Source organism: Sorex araneus, chromosome 6, assembly GCF_027595985.1.
Source record: "Sorex araneus isolate mSorAra2 chromosome 6, mSorAra2.pri, whole genome shotgun sequence".
NCBI lineage: Eukaryota > Metazoa > Chordata > Mammalia > Eulipotyphla > Soricidae > Sorex > Sorex araneus.
Window position 1 is genome coordinate 100001879 of NC_073307.1, and position 16633 is coordinate 100018511.

Sequence of the window (16633 nt, forward strand, 5' to 3'; positions counted from 1 at the left end):
TCAGGGCTCACTCCGGGCCGAGCTCTCAGGGACCAGGGTCGATGCTGGGGATGAGACCCAGCTCAGAGGCCTGCAGACAGACGCCCCACTCTGTGCTGTCTCTCCAGCCCCTCCTCATGGGCCTTTGGCGGCAGACACCTGTCCTGTGCACTGAAGTACCTGGGCTTGCATTGGAGTTTTCCCGAGGAAAGAGAGCTGTGATTTGAAGTAGCTCGTGTCCCTCTCTGGAGGACCTGCGCTGGGAGCCCCCGCCCTAGGCGTGCACACGGCAAGTCGGGAGACACCAGGGCTTGCCTCTCTTCCCTGTCTTCAGGCCACACTGTGGTGCTGAGGGCTGCTCCCAGCTTGGTGCTTGGAGATCACTCCTGCACGTGTTTTACAGGCCATGCAGTGCCAGGGCTTGAACCCAGGCCTCCGGCGTGCAAAGCTTGTGCTCCACTCATTGAGCTTTTTCTCTGGCCCAAGAGTTGTTACGTGTTCTGTTTCTGGGCCATACTTGCCAGTGTGGGCAAGGGTGAGGGGGGGCTTGGGATCGTACCACTCCAGCCCTTTGAGTCTCCTCTTACCTGTCCTCCCTCTCACCACACCCTCACCTCCCTCCTCTCATCTCCTACCTCCTCCTCTCACCTTCCTCCCTACCCCCTTCTGTCCTCTCACCTCCCTCATCTCACTTCCCTCCTGAGCTCACCTCTTACTTCTGTCCTTTCACCTTCCCCTCACTCCCTTCTCCCCCTTCCTCCTCTTACTTCCCTACTCTCATCTCCTTTCTTCATCTTCCTCCCTCCTCTCATCACCCACCTCCTCCTCTCACCTTCCTCCACTCACCTTCCTCCTCTATCCTCACCTCCCTCTTGCTTTCCTCCTCTCACCTTCTCACCTCTGTTCTCTCACCTCCCTCCTCTCACCATCCTCCCTGTTACTTCCTACCTCCCTCCTCTCATCAGCCACCAGCTTGGTCCTCCCTCCTTTGACTTCCCACCTCCTTCTCCCTTACTCTCTCACCTTCATTCTCTCCATTGTTTGAGCCACATCCTAGTTCTTGAGGTAAAATTAGGGTATATTTCCTTATATGGTTATATAATTCTAGCATTTCTTTTGTTTGGTGTTTGGGTCATACCTGAGCACTGCCAGGTATGACCCACATTACTCCTGGCAGTGCTCGGGGAACCATATGGGATGCTGGGGATCAAACCTGGGCTGGCCGCATGCAAAGCAAATGTCCTACCCACTGTAGTTTTTAAATTGGAGCCGCTATTATTACAAATTGATTGGACCTCTGTGTGGGGATCATTTTCTGGGCTTCCTGTTACATGCCATTCACCTGCTTTTGGGGGGCTGGGATGTGTGTGCAGGGTACCACACCCGGCAATGCTCAGGGGTTACTCTTGGCTCTGTACTCAGGAATTACTCTTGGAGGTGCTCCAGGGACCATATGGGATAGCAGGGATGAAACCCAGCTCTACCACTGTACTGTCGCTTTGACCCCTCTGCTTTTTTATGCTATGCCAACCCTAGGTTGACTTAGTTTTCATAAATTACTTGATATTCTAGGTCTTAAAATGAGGTAATGTGAGATCTCCATCTTTTTTCATAGACAGAATTGTCTGCTAGGGGAAAAGATGTAGCTTAGCATTAGAGCATTTGCCTTGCATGTCTGAGTCTCTGGGTCCAGTCTTTGGCACTGCAAAAATAAACGAACAATACCATCTTTCCAGTTTTGGAATAAGCATTTCAAGCTGCATCAGCAAATTTTGCTGAGAATCTGGGTATATTGAACCTATAGATGAGTTATATTTTTATCTTTGTAACATTTACTTATTTAGATTTTTGGGCCACACCTGGAGGTGCTCAGGAGACCTGTAGTGTCTGGAATCCATCCAGCATACAGTGCAAGTGCTCCAGCCCTTTAAGACGTCTCCCTGGCCCTGAATCTTATAATATTCTGATAGCATAAGATATAATGTTAGTGTATCGCTTATAAAACACACCCAAGTAATATATATCTAATATTTTAGTTTATTGTGCACCTCAGGGTACAATTTTGAGATGTACCCTAAGAACTGGGTGGTTCTTTTGGCAGTGACAGGAATTGAATTCCGGGATTCACGCGTACAAGACAAATGCTCTGCTACTTAGCTATATCTCTGGCTTGCCCGATGTATTAGAATTGAATTTTTAATACTGATGGGACCGAGAGATAATACAGGGGGGTGAGGTGCTTGCCTTGCACACTGCTCACCCAGGTTCGATCCTGGCACCACTTATGGACCCCTGAGCTCCTCCAGGAGTGAGCTCTGAGCATAGTAGGTGTGGTCTCCCATAATTTTGGCTATGGTGCAGCATTATTTGAAGGAGGAGGGTTATTCTGACTCCCATTGAGGGCTAGGGAGATGCTTAAAGGGTGGGAGTCCAGGATCTGCACATTAGGCCCAGGATTGGTCCCTGGCACCACATGGGCCCTTAAGTACCCCAGCTGTGTTTCCCCTCCCTCAACCTCCAGATAGATGTTGGGCAGAGAGCTCATGCCTGGGGACAGCTCTCGATGGCACTGAGGGAACTGTCGTAGTCCAGCTGCTGTTCGTGCGGAGCAGGGGTCGTGGGTAGGGGGCTCAGGGTCACTGTTGGTTTCTCCTCTCTGGTGGCCCCAGTCAGGTGAGATCAGGTTCATTTACTTCAGCACCTACTCAGCACTGGACCTGCCTTGGTGCTTCCTGCCCATGGAGACACCCTCTGTGCTTTTGGTCCTATCTCACTCAGTGCATGTGTTTTCATCTGCCAGTCAAGCACTGAGGCCGCTGAGGCAGCTTCAAGCCCCTGCTCAAGTGAGGTTTTAGGAATCCACACAGTCGAGCAGGTCAGACAGCACGCCTTCTGTCCTGGGGTGGGCTTTTGTTATGGTGCAGTCCTGTCACGGACTCCCCTCCAGGTTTCCCTCTTCCACTCTGCCCTGAGTTCTGCCGCATGCCAGGACCTGGCACACAGGCTTTGTGGGGGTGCAGCTGGGGTGGCTGCTGTCTTCTCCTTCTTCTTGTGTCTTTTCCTTGGTCTCTGATGCCTTCAAACAGCCCTTTTTTTTAATTTTGGCTATGGTGCAGCATTATTTGAAGGAGGAGGGTTATTCTGATACATGCCTGGGCCTGGAGCCTCAGGACCGTATTTTTATTTATTTTGGTTTTGGGGTCACACCTGATGGTGCTTGGGTGTCACTTCCATCAGTGTTGGAGGGACCCAGGGTGCCAGCAACCCAGCTCAGCCTGCTTTGTGCAAGCATACCCATCCCACTGCCTGTTCTCTCCGGCCCACAGCCTTCATTTTTTATCTCGTTGTGTTTTTGAGGTAAAAGGGAAGTTTGTCACTTGCAGGAAGTAATGGAAGCAAGAAACTCATTTATTTAAAACTCTGCCTCCACAAACTTGCTGATGGGGAGAATGTAGGGCCCAGGCGTTTCCGGGGCCTGGGAGGAAGCTGATTGTAGAGTCTGCTGGGGGCGCTGTCAATTCTGCTCTTTTTTTTTTTCCTTTTATTTCCCTTTTTTCCTTTTTTTCCATCGCCATCACATCGGGCGATGCTCAGGGGTTACTCCTGACTCTCCACTCAGGAATTACTCCTGGCAGTTTTGGGGGCACCATATGGGATGCTGGGAATTGAACCCGGGTCGGCCGTGTGCAAGGCAAATGCCCCACCCGCTGTACTATTGCTCCAGCCCTTTACTCTGTTCTCCTGAGGGTCATCAGGGGACAGAGTTCCTTCCGGCGACAACTTATAGCTCTTGACGGTGGGAGGGCGCTGCTCCATGCTCCAGATATGGGACGGGTCAGCAGGGAAGCCTCTGGCTATGCTGCTGCCTCTTCTGGAAAATGGTTTATTTGGGAAGCTCTGGGGCAGCAGCTGCTGGGCCCACGCGCAGTAGCTGACCTAGGACAGCTGTCACTGATTATTATAACAGGATTCTCTCAGGAGTTCTCAGCAAGGGCCCCGGGATGTGGCTGGGGTACTGCTCTGAGCCCACAGGTCTGACCAGGTCTGCCCACATTGTCCAGCATGATCCTCAGGCTGTGGCCGAGATTGCTTTGGGATCTGCCTAGTAGCCTGTGCTCTGCAGCCAGCTGTGCCTCCCTACTGGGACAGCAGCAGCATGGGGCAGGGGAGAGTTCAGTAAAAACCCAAGTGACAGGCAGACTGGAGAGCACCCCGAGAGCTTGAAAAAGCACATGCAGTTGAGTGCTGCGGCCCCTTCCCTCGTCTCTGCCTCCTGAGGATTCAGCATGTTCCTGGGGTGCTGTTTGAATCTGTGTCTCTCACATCTCCATGCAGCGTGTCTAGTTCTGTTTGTGGCCTCACCCAGTGGTCTAAAGAGCTGCTTGTGACTGGCTCTCGAGGGGTCGCTTCCGGGGCCCTGAAGGGCCCTTGCAGTGCCAGGGATTGAGCCTGGCCTCTACCACGCATAACAGATGCTTAGTGTATAGTGCTGTCTCTTGGCTTCTGAACATGCTGGAAGTTTCTTGTCAGTCTTTGAACGTGGAATGCAGTTGTAAACAACTGTTTAAATTGCCCTGCCTGCTGATTTAATCATTTGTCATGTCTGGGATTGTTTTGTTTGATTTTTCTCATCACACTGCTTCATATTTTCTTGCTCACTTGCATGCCTGGTAATTTTTGATTAGATGCCAAGACATTGTGAATTTTATCTTGTTGGATGTTGGCTATCTTTGTGTCACTATAAATAGTCATAACCTTTGTTCTAGGATCGGTTCAATTGGAAACAGTTGGACTCTGGTGAGTCTTTTAAGTTTTGTGAGAAGGAACTGTGATGTGACAGTTCAGTACCAATTTAGAATATGACTAGAATTAAATATGACTATGTTCTATACATATGTATTCAGATCAAATTAATATGTTCCTGTGGGGCTAGTTTGTTTTGGTGCCACATCCAACAGTGCTCTGGGTTTACTCCTGGTTCTGCACTCAGGGATGGCTTCTGGTGGGGCACAGGGGACCTTTTGCTGTGCATGGAACCAGTGGGCCACATGCAAGACAAGTACCTCTGTATAGTCTCTCTGGTTTCTTGGTGGAGTATTTTCAAAGAAAATTCCTGAAGACTTATCTCAAGCATAGTTATGTCTCTATAAAGTGAGTTTTTTTTTTTTTTCGTTTTGGGTCAGACCTGGCAGTTACTCCTGGTGGTGCACCCATATAGGATGCTGGGGATTGAACCCAGATTGGCCGCATGCAAGACAAATTCCCTACCCACTGTACTATCACCCCAGCCCCAATAAAATCTTGCTACTGTGCTCAGAACTGCAAGGCTTCACCTTCATCTCAGGTGATGCCTGTCATGGTCACAATCACCTGAAACTCCCAGACACCTTTTCTAGCTGATCCCATGACCTTGTCTTTTTTGGGGATGCTATCTGCAGGTGGGGTGACCGGGCCTCGCACATGCAGAGCCTTCGAAATACTCTCCTGACACCCATCCCTGTTGTGTTTATTTTTTTCAGTGCTGGGGATGGACCTCAGCACCATATACATGCAGGGCAGGGCCCTGCCCCCTAACCACCTTTCTGGCTCTCACTTGTTCTGGTTCTTACTACAGACCTTGGAGCTGGTCGTTCCACTAAGAAACTCATTCATCTTGAGACTGGTCTGTGGAGGTCACTTTCCTTATAGGAATTGTGATGGATTTGCAATGAGCCATGCCATCTCCAAGATGGGCAGACCTTTCATGTTGGTTGATAGTATCTATAGAGACCCTTCTCCTCTCTTTGCATTTCCATTCAGGAGCTAGTGAGCCAGCTGTGTAATGGATGTATAACTCTGCTCTCCAGAACAAACCAAGATAGGAGTTTTTAGTTTTTCAATCAGGAAACTTTCTGATGATTTGGATACTAAGTAAAGCTATTGTCTTTTTGTTTAGGGACCTCACCTGGCAGTGCCTAGGGCTTATTCCTGACTCTGCACTCAGGGATCATTCCTTGCAGGGGTGGGGAGGACTCTGTGTGGTACCTGGGATCAAACCTCAGTTGGCCGTGTGCAAGGCAAGTGCCTTAACCCCTGCACTATCACTCTGACAACCAGCTATTGATTTTTGTTTTTCTTTTCCCCACTGCCTTGATAAATTAACTTTATAAAGACACAACTTAAAATTAGAATTTTCCTTTTATTTTTTTAGGTGAAGAGACTCTAAATCTTCTGCTGAATGGAAATAATTTTTTTCAAGTTGCATATATCCAGGAAACAACCCCAGATGTTGTTCTGTTTTGCCTGAATACAAGGTTTCAACAAGAAGTTGCCATAGAAGGTGGTGAGATACTTTCTTCTCTGCATCTGCTCTGTCATGTCATGTCATTCCTGTGATTGTGCTGTGTCAGGGGGAGTGTGAAGATGGATGAGAGCCGACATGAACATTTGGTTTTCAGGATAAAGGTGGGATTTTTAGTCTGGTTTTGAGATGCTGTGTGATGGAGAGATTGCTTGGTCTGTCCAAGACAAGGTATATTCCGCAGTAGTGAGCGACAGTTGCCTGCCTGTTGGATGCACTGTGGGCTGTGTTGGAGAGGCAAGGCCGTGCTTGCCCACAGGAGCTGCTTCTATTCTGTGTGTGCCTAGGCCTCTGTGTGGTGCACTCCTGTTGGAGGGAAGGGACACCCTTGCTCTCAGCAGTGATGGGTGCGCTTGGGTCAGTGATACATGTTGGATTATGCCAGCATTGGGAGGGTGCTTAGGAGGCCTGTGAACGCCTCCTAACAATTTTTGGCAGGTCCTGGGCCACCCCAACAGTGCTCAGGGGCCTCCAAGACTGTACCTGGTGATGCTGGGGGACATATGGTGCCAGTGACATTGCCTCTCCAGCTTTGGTTCACAAAAGATACTATTTCTTTCTCTTTTTTTTTTTTAATTTATTTTATTGAATCACCATGTGGAAAGTTACAAAGTTCTCAGGCTTATGTCTCAGTTATACAATGCTCAAACACCCGTCCTTTCACCGGTGCCCATATTCCACCACCAAAAAAAGAAAGGAAAAAAAAAACAGTATACCTCCCACCCCCCACCCCCCAGCCCCCAGCCCCCCACCCCCCACCCCCGCATAACTGATAAATTTCACTTCATTTTCTCTTTACCTTGATTACATTCCATATTTCAACACAAAACTCACTATTGTTGTTGGAGTTTCAACACAAAACTCCCTATTCTTGTTGGAGTTTATCCCCCAAGAATACAGCCCTATTAACAAGGAAACATTTGATAATTAGTTTTCCACTGATGAGAATGAAGAGAAAAGATACTATTTCTTGTCTGCATGTTGGTCTTTCAGTAATTAGCTCTGAAAAGGCCATCAAAAAATGAAAAGAAGAAGAAAAGAAGAAATGAAGAAAAGAAGAAGTGAAAAAGCTAGTGAGCATTGTAATAGCACATCTTTGCTTTTGCTGGTGACTATAAATCCTCTTCAGAGGAAAGTGTGCTCACTGGAAGTCTTCATATTTCCAGAGGCTAATTCTCAGCAAAGATGGACTTTGAGTCAGAAAACTCACTTGGAGTTCCTTATGAATAAGCATACTTAAATGCTCAAGGCATACAAATATTGAACATTTGTCAGATATGATATATGCAGGATTTGAAAATCTTAATTTCTTGGGGGGGTCTACCCCTGTCAGTGCTCAGAAGCTACTCCTGGCTTTGTACTTGGGAGTCACTCTTGGCAGTACTTGGGAGAACAAGTATCACAGATTGAATCTGGATCTCCTGCATGCAAAGTGTGCTTTGCTTGCACTCAGCCTGTTTAGATCTCTCTCTAGCCCACATAATCCTGTGTGGCACATGTGTGTGATATGTATGCTGTTTATATGTGTGTGTTCTCAGTGTGTGGTATAGGTATAGTTTGTGTGATGTGTATATACATGGCTTGTGGATTGTGTGTGTGGATTGTATATGGTTTGTGTGTGATATAAGTATGGTATGTATGTGGTGTGTGGTGTATGTATGGGGTGTAGTGTGTGTGGTTTATGGTGTGTAATGAGTATGTGAAATGTATATGGTGTGTGTAATGTGCAAGGTGTGCAGTGTGTGTAGTATGTATAATGTGTATATGGTGTGTGGTATGATATGTGGGGTGTGTGGTGTGTTTAGTTTGTGCATATGATATATTTTGTGTGTGATGTATGTGGGGTATGCAGCGTGTGTGCATGTGGTATGTGTATAGTGTGTGTGTATGGTATTGTGTGTGATGTGCAGGGTGTACAGTGTGTGGTATGTGTATAGTTTGTATATATGATATTGTGTGTGTGATGTATGTGGGGTGTGCAGTGTGTGCATGTGGTTGTGTGGTGTGATGTGGGAGGGATGTGACTGACGTCATTCTCCCAACTACACAGTTCTAGGCTGAAAACTGCCATGTGATGGTAGAGTGGCCATCTCTTCCCTCTTTTTGCACGGGTGTGATCAGAAAGGTGCTTCAGCCAGCCCGTGAGGGGTTGCCTGGCTGCTGCTCTGAGGCTGGGCCCTTCCACTCACCTTCCTTTTATTGTTGTGACCATCAGTGCCTCTGTGCCTGCTGCCTGCTGTGCTTAAGCCATGCAGCCCCCTAGGAAGCAGGAGAGTGAGTGCCACAGCTGGGCTTGTGTGAGGAATGAACTCTGGGGGAGTCTGACTCTGCCACCTCCTGGCCTTCCTTTGTTCGTTCAGTGGATTCCGGCCTTCGCTGAGACTCAGTCCAAACCAGATCCCTTACTTAACTCCTAAGGCCTTTTGAGGAAAGTGGGTTCATTTATAGGTAAAAGAGCTAAAGTTCAGGGAGGTGGAGAAGCTTGTTGATGGGACCAGAGAGTGTGCACAGGTAAAGTCTTGTAAACTGTTGACCAAGGTCCAGTCTGCAGCACCATAGAATCTCCTGAGCCTCATCAGGAGTGATTCCTGAGCATGGATCTGGGAAGAAGCCCTGAGCACTGTGGGGCGTGGCTCAAAAGGAAAAGAACATGCCTGATGAGCCCAGGAGATAGGCTAGAGTGCTGGAGCACAGGTCTTGCATGGGGGATGCCTGAGCTCCATTCCTGGTACCAGATGAGCCACCTCAAACTAAACAAACAAACCCAAAGCTTGCTTCAATTATACAGTCCTTGGGAGAGTTCCGGCTACTGCCACAGGAGCTCTAAGGAGCAGTGACACAGAGTGGGGCAGGGCAGCTTCCCACAGGCTCTCAGAGGGCAGGAGAACCCAGGGCCCGCCCTCCCCCCTCCCCTGAGCTTGGTCACAGACCACGCTGCCAAGAAGCCAAGGAACCACCAAAGGCTGTGGTAGCGGTGGGTGGGGTGATAGGGGCATGTGGACACTGTCTGTGGGTCCCAGGCCCGGCTGTGCAGTGGGGAAGGGTGGCCCAGCCTGGTCCTCCCCTGTGCCCTCAACTCTGGGAACAGGCCCCGACCCCTCCTTTTTTTTTCCTGCTGGGGATCGCACCTGGACCTCTTGTTTGCCCACCAAGCACTTTGTCCTGCTCGGTAGCAGCAGTCAGCATATCCCCTTGCTAGCCAGTTTGACAAACCCAGAGAGCTGCTGTGTGCCAGACCTAGGTTAGGGCCAGGGGCTTCTCCTAGTGTTGCCAGTGGACCCTCAAAGTTGGTGGCCTGTTCTGGATCTTCACAGACTTGAGTGGGCGGGTGTTGCGTGGGATAAAAGGATTTGAAGCGGATGAACCAAGAGCCGCGGCATGAGAAGCAGAGCCTCCGCGCCTACTGACTGTGATCCTGAGGTCTCCTAACCCATTTTGGCACCAGAGCAGATTCTTGCAGCCATGCATTTTGACTGTGAACTGAACTACAACCTCGTGCAGCCCGGGGAGGGATTTTTTTCCCTCTCCACCCCATTTTTCTGAGCGAAAATGGCGGCAGCGGCAGCAGCCACGCGGTGAGAGCCACCCTCTAAGACCCCTCCACCAGGAGGTAGGACTTTCTTTAGTGACGTAGCCTGTAGGTGATCCTGGGAGGGGAGGTGTTCCCGGCGCGCCTTCCGCCCAGAGATGAACCAAGAGCCGCGGCACGAGAAGCAGAGCCTCCGCGCCTACTGACTGTGATCCTGAGGTCTCCTAACCCATTTTGGCACCAGAGCAGATTCTTGCAGCCATCCATTTTGACTGTGAACTGAGCTAAAATATTAGAAACCCAAAACCGCGCGGCCGCAATAGCGGCCGCGCGGACTCAAAGTCTTCACTTTTACCAAGGAAGAGAAATTATTAGATGATGCTTATTCAGCAGGCCTGATTGTTGGGGAAAATTTCCAATCAACAATAGTGAGTTCTGTATGGAAATATGAAATGTACTCAATATATAGAGAGAATAATGGGAATATCATTAGCTACTTAGATGGGGGGTGGGGTGGGAGGGGGGTGTATTGGGGTTCTTGGTGGTGGAACGGGTGCACTGGTGAAGGGATGGTGGTTTAATCAGTATTTGACTGTGACTTAATCCTGAAAGCTTTGTATTTTTTTTCTTGTTTTCACGGTGGTTCAATAAAATATTTCTTTAAAAAAAAAAAAAAGGATTTGAAGCATCTACCCTTCAGAGGGGCCTGGCTTTCAGTCCAGCTGCTCCTTGGGGAGAGCGACCCCACACTTGGGGTGGCGCTCGTCTGTCTACAAAGTGCATAGGCTCCGTCACTCAAGCTCCATCAGTGATGCCATGATATGTGACCAGTCATGGTCACTCTTGTTTCTTTTTGCTTCTTGGGGGCCAGAGGGTGCAGGGGGCTGGGGCCACACCCAGTGGCTGTGTGTCTTGACTCTGTGCTCTCCTGGTCCTGCCCCACCCATACCTGTGGGCTACCGAACCATGCAGCCTACCCTGAGCTCATCCACAGCTGGCAGGTGGGTGTTGTCTCTTTGCTTTCTTTGCAGATAGGACCTCTGAAGGCAAAATGCACTGGCCACCGTGCTTGGGCTTGTTGCCTGGTGACTCAGTGAGGAAACCACAGTCACATGGGACTGGTCACCCAGCCAGCCCAGCTCTCATGTCTAGAAGAGACAGCTAGCTGGGAAAGGGCACATTTCAGATTCTGGTCTCCGGGCAACAGTCTCTGCCACGGAATGTGTATTTCTACAGGGCTCTGTTCATGGAACTCTCTGAACATTTGCCATCCACCTGCTGACTGATGGTTGTATTAACCTGAGACCGTAAATAAAGAAGCAGTTTCAAGTTCCTTTCGTTTGGCTGTTGGATAAGACTCTAGTAGACGTTGGGAATACTTGAATTGAAATCCACAACCAGGTAGTGGTGGGCATGGTGAAGGGCTGAGGGGTCCCTGAGCTGCTGGATCCAAATGTCAGGTATAATATCAGAGGTGACTCAGTCAGTAGTTGACTCATGGGCTGGGGATCTCTGATAAGGATGCTGTCAACCACGGGCCTTTGGTCACCTGGGAAGGGCCCTTCACCACGGGCAGCTGAGCTGATGCTTGCAGAGCAGCGGGGAGTAGTGGGCAGTTTTGGGTGTGAACAGTTTGGAAAAGAAACGTGCATCTATATCTGAGTCAGCTTAAGTCAGTGCCTCCCACCTGTGTATTTATCAGTGGCTTTAGCTGCAGCTAAACCAGTGCCAGTGAGGATATTTCCTGAGATGTGCGGGCAGACGGAAGCACAGAAGGGTGAGAGATTCTTTATTAATGGCAAAGTGAAATGTACTGGCAGGAGCAAAGGAGGCAAACCGTCTGTGTAAATTAAAGATTCTAAAGAGTAACCTTGTTTTACTTCAATTATCGGTAATGATGTGAGTTGAGATTTTCAGCTGCTGTTCAGTAATGGTGAAAGGAACAAAATAAGTGTAATGAGGTGAGTTTTTCCTAGAACTGTTTTTCTCAGGGGCCTGGTTAGATAGCTCAGAGGGAGTGTCTGCAGAATGAGAGAGATGGTACAGTGAGTAGGGCACTTGGCTTACCCACAGTTGACCCAGGTTTGATCACTAGCACCACCTACGGCTCTCTCCTAGCCCCTCCAGGAGTGATCCCTGGGTACCGAGCCTGAGCATCGCCGGGTGTGGCTCAAAAACCAAAACACTCAAAGGGAGTAAGGAAGTGCAGGTGTGGGAAGCCTGGTTCCTGTCCTTGACAACACATGGTCTCTAGACTGGCACCCCAGCCTGCGACTATAGCCTTCTGTTTTGGGATATTTAAAAAGCTATTCTGAAATTAAGGTAACTAAGGGAAGTAGGTAAAGTAGATTATAGTTTATTTCTTTCCCTTCTTTCCTTCTTGTTTGGGAAAATTAAGAAGTTTATAGACCTCTTAGTGAGGTGCAGCCAAAGTCATGCTTAAGGGGAAATTTGTAGTTTTACTTACTTATAGTAGAAAAAAAAGGATGAAAGAAGAAATTAAAGAGTACTAAATTAAATTTAGTAAGAGAATATAAAAGTAAAGAGGAAAATTTGGAAAACCAATAACTGAAGCTTCTAGATTAAGAATATAAGGGGAAAAAAAGGGGTTGGAGAGAAAATACAAGGGTTAAGGTTACTTGTGGCTGATCCCACTTTGTTCTCCAGGACCGTATACAGTCCCTTGAGCATCACCAGGGATAACTTCTGAGTACAGAGCCAGGAAATCACCCCCAAGCATCATCAGGTGACCCCCAACCTCTGCTCCCAAAATCTAATTGAGAAAAAAAATCTCAAAGTGTGCCCCTCAAAATTATGGGGATGAAATAGAAAATGGACAAAGCCATTTCCTCAAACAGCTCCCATCCCCATCAGTCACTCTTTTGCTGCATGCATGGAGACAAGGGAGAGAGGAGGAAGAAGAGAGGCAGTGCTTAGAGGGATTAGTAAGACGTGGGGACTGAACACTTTGACCAAGTGGAGTCCCCACTGCTTCTCCTCTTTCCCTTGGATCTTCTGGGGCGTTTGGCTGAGAGAGACATTGAAGAGTATGTAGAAACAGCCTTCTGTTACTAAAAGTACTTCTGGTAGTCATTTGGGCCACACCCAGCAGTGCCCAGGGACTATTCCTGGCTCTGCTTAGTGATCACTCCTGGCAGAGCTCAGTGGACCATATGTGGTGCTGGAGAGTTGAACTGGGTTACCCACGTGTAAGGCAACTGTCTCAACCCTTGCACTATTTTCCTGACCCCAACATTCATGATTTCTGACAGGTCAGAATTCACTTGCCACTCCCCACAAATAGCCATCTCATTCTCACAGAGGAAATAGGGACAGTATTGGGACCCAAAAGAAAACTGAGGGTAGTGTTTGCCTGTGGAGTTACTGCAGTTGATTTTGGTTTTGGGCTGCAGATGTGCTTAGGACTTACTCCTGACTACACTCAGGGATCACTCCTGATGGGGTTTGGGGAATCATATGGGATGCTGGGGATCAAACTCAGGTTGGCCACTTTGAGGCAAATGCCCTGCCAGTTATACTCTCTCACTAGCCCAAGTTTCTGCAACTGAAAGTTAGAACTTCTGACGTTGTGAGTCTGGCTGGGGCAGTTGTACACAGCTGTGTATGTAGATCACATGTATAGATGTGTGCTTACATGTGAGTGTGAGGGTTTGTGATCATGCAGGAGGACGTGTGTCGTGTGTGTACACACAAGTGTGTGTGGCTATGTTGATGTATGTCAGTGTAAGATATGCTTCATCCGAGGGAATCTTGGTACTTTGGTGTCCCTGATGAGGAAAAATGGGGAGTCTTCTCCTGTTCCTTATAGTCAGGTTTGGGTCTGGGGACAGAGAACAGTGCCCGGGGACCTCTGTGCAGAGTATCCTGGTGCGTGTTGGGAGCTGGAGTTGGTGGAGTGTTGGCACAGAGACGAGAAGAGAGATAGGGCAAAGTCTGATTTGGAAAGTGATCTTGGTATAGCAGGACAGCAGTTCTGAATGACTGACTGGCTGTGAGGACTCTGCATCCCAGAGACACAGACAGCTACTTCGGTGTTTGTGTGGTTGTTGGAATACTAGGGAAGACAATTCCTGGCTGTTTCCATCCTCTTGCAAATAATGGTCCTTGTAATGTTGAAACCAGAGGTTTTGCTCAGTGAAAGTAGCAGTGTTCTGTTTTTCATTCTGCAGAAAGAAGTAGACTGGGCAGCAGAGAGGAGGGTGGTCAAGAGTGATGGCCTGGCCAGAGCCCAGGGAGCTTGTGTGTGAGGATGGGAGGCGACCTCAAGGGTGACCTTGGTGTTTTCCAGGCGGAGGCCTGGTGGGGGTGGTGGGGCTTCAGGTCATCACCCAGATGGCCGGTGTTGAGTCCCACCTGCAAGCCTGTGTTTTCTCTTGTGACTGTCAGGCATGCCCTCTCGGAAGACTGAGGAGAGGAAGTGTGTTGTGAGCAGAGCCTGGGCGCAGCCTTGGAGAGTCCCAGCTATGAGCAAGCGGGTAGGGGTGTGGCTCTGGCACTGAGCAGGTTGGCAGGGGTGGGCCCCTGCAGGGAGCAGTCTGGCAAGGGTGTGGTCCTGACAGTAAGCAGGCTGGCAGGGGTGAGGGCTGCATTTGAGTCAGGGCTCAGTGGTAAAGCACAGCTGCTCGGGTCAGTCAGCTGACCCACTGTTGCTGGGTCCCTGGCCCCTGGCCCTGGGGTGAGAAGTCCCCAGAAGAAGCTATGCACAGGGCCCTTTGCTCTCAGGATTGATCTAGGGGGCAGCCCTCGCTCTCCAGTCAGGGATTTGGTATGCTAAAAACTAAGATTTTCATGGTCCAGAAGTTTCTGGGAGAGGTGCCCAGTGTCACTCAGATGCTGCTGTTGGGGGTGGGGGTGGTGACCTGTAAGTCACTAACTTGTTTGGGATGACGTGTTGTAACCCAGGATCACACAGATGCTGGCGTGGGTCTACCCAAGGGTAATGGGGATCTGGGAAGTGTCCCCTGACAAGGACACTCTCCAGTCAGCCTGGGTGAACTCTGGGTGCATTGTCACAGGGGGAAAAGTGACCCTCTGCCTTTGCCTGCAGTTCTGTGGCCGCCACCATGTTCTGGAAATTTGACTTGAACACCACGTCCCATGTGGACAAGCTGCTGGATAAGGAGGACGTGACCCTGCATGAACTGATGGACGAGGATGACATCCTGCAGGAGTGCAAGGCTCAGAACCGGAAGCTGCTGGACTTCCTGTGCCGGCCGCAGTGTATGGAGGAGCTGGTGAGCCTCGTCACGCGTGACCCGCCCCTGGACATGGACGAGAAGGTCCGCTTCAAGTATGTACTGAGGTGGTGCTGGCCAGCACTAGGCTGTGCTGCAGGGCAGCGGTGGGCAGCCAGGGCTGGGGCTCATACCTTGTACCCACTCCCAGAAATGCACGGGCTGATGGAAGTACTGGAGCTGTGGGACTTTTCCTGGACTCTGAAACTGCTCTGAAGCAGCCCGGGGTGCAGTGGGGCTCGCCAGCAGGAGGGTACTGATCTCTACCCCTGGGCCGGGCGGGTGGGGGTGCGTGCCGTGTTAAGCTGCTGGTGCGTGTGGACAAGGAGGTCCAGTGACCAGCTTTGGAGCAGACCTGGGTGTGCTGGGGAGAAGGAGCCTCTCTGGGGGAACCCCCGCAGCTGTGGAGCTGAGTCGCAGCTTCATCAGCACATGGATGTCCACAGGCAAGGGATAGCCCAGCGTAGTCCCCAAGGGCCCAGATGGCAACAGAATGGCTTTCATGCCTGAGGATGAGGTGCGGCACTCGGTGTCTGAGAACAGGGTGGAGAATTGTGACCGGCACCCGCTGAATGTCTGGCCTTTCTTGAAAGTCTGCCTGTCGTTGGTCCCGGGGAGATGGGTACAACTGGAACCCCGCAGCGCCTTTGTCAAGAACACAGGGAAGAGCCGGGGCTTGCTTGTGGGACCTCGTGTCAGGCCAACACAGGCTGTCTCCTGTCTGAGAGCAGTGGTGGGTCCAGGAGTCGTAGAGCCAGAGTCTGAGAGAACTTTGGAATTAGCGAGCACAGAGCTGAGCACAACAAAGCTGCACTTCTGGCAAGGCTTCCCCTGGGAAGCAAAGATCACTGCATTCAAGCCTCTTCAAAGCTGTGGACGAGGCTGGGGAGATAATACAGTATGTAATACAGTAGGCCTTCAGTGCAGCTGACCCAGGTTCAACCCCTGAAGCCCTGTAATATGGTCCCTTGAGCCCTTCAGGTGATCCCTTAAGGCAGAACTAGGAGTAAGCTCTGAGTGTATTGGGTGTGGCCTAAAAACCAAACTAACAAATCAAAAAACTGTGAACTGGGACCCTGCTGAATGGGGGAGGGTCATGAAAAATTTGGCAGTGGGAAAAAATTTCTAAGTATACAGCAAGCAAAAATTCAAAATCAGCCATGTAATGAATCCCAAGAGTGTGTATAACCAAATTCAGTTTCTTCCATATGGAATATCTACTTCACTATCACTTCTCCAGAGGCATTTCTGCAGTGCTTACCCATGTTAAACTCCTCGGGCTAAAAGTGGTTGGAATGGAAAAGGGCCAGGGTGCCCCATAGGGACCTGGAGAGATAGTGCTCTTGGGACAGTGACGGCCTTCCATGTGGTCCACTGTGATTTGGTCCCTGGCCCCCCATGTGGTCCTCCGAGCCCCACCAGGAGTGAGACCTGAACACTGAGCCAGAAATAGCCCCAAAAGTCAAAAACCAAAGCAAAAATGAAAATAAAGACCTGCTCAGCAGCTGGACCATGCAGTGCCGTGTTCCC

The 16633-nt window shown here is 49.7% G+C and overlaps 1 protein-coding gene across 6 annotated transcripts in view; it reads left to right on the forward strand.

Annotated features, from left to right (window-relative positions):
* PPP6R2 (protein phosphatase 6 regulatory subunit 2) overlaps nt 1-16633 on the forward strand; it is a 40546-nt gene that overhangs the window by 2173 nt on the left and 21740 nt on the right. For 3 of the 6 annotated variants that reach the window (XM_055143009.1, XM_055143003.1, XM_055143005.1), the window contains exons 2-3: nt 6170-6298; nt 14917-15159. In XM_055143009.1, coding sequence (XP_054998984.1) covers nt 14933-15159 — 227 coding nt within the window. In that variant the 5' untranslated portion in view covers nt 6170-6298; nt 14917-14932. Of the gene's footprint in view, nt 1-6169; nt 6302-14916; nt 15160-16633 lie in introns of all 6 variants that reach the window. The other 3 variants (XM_055143004.1, XM_055143007.1, XM_055143006.1) reach the window with 3 other exon arrangements.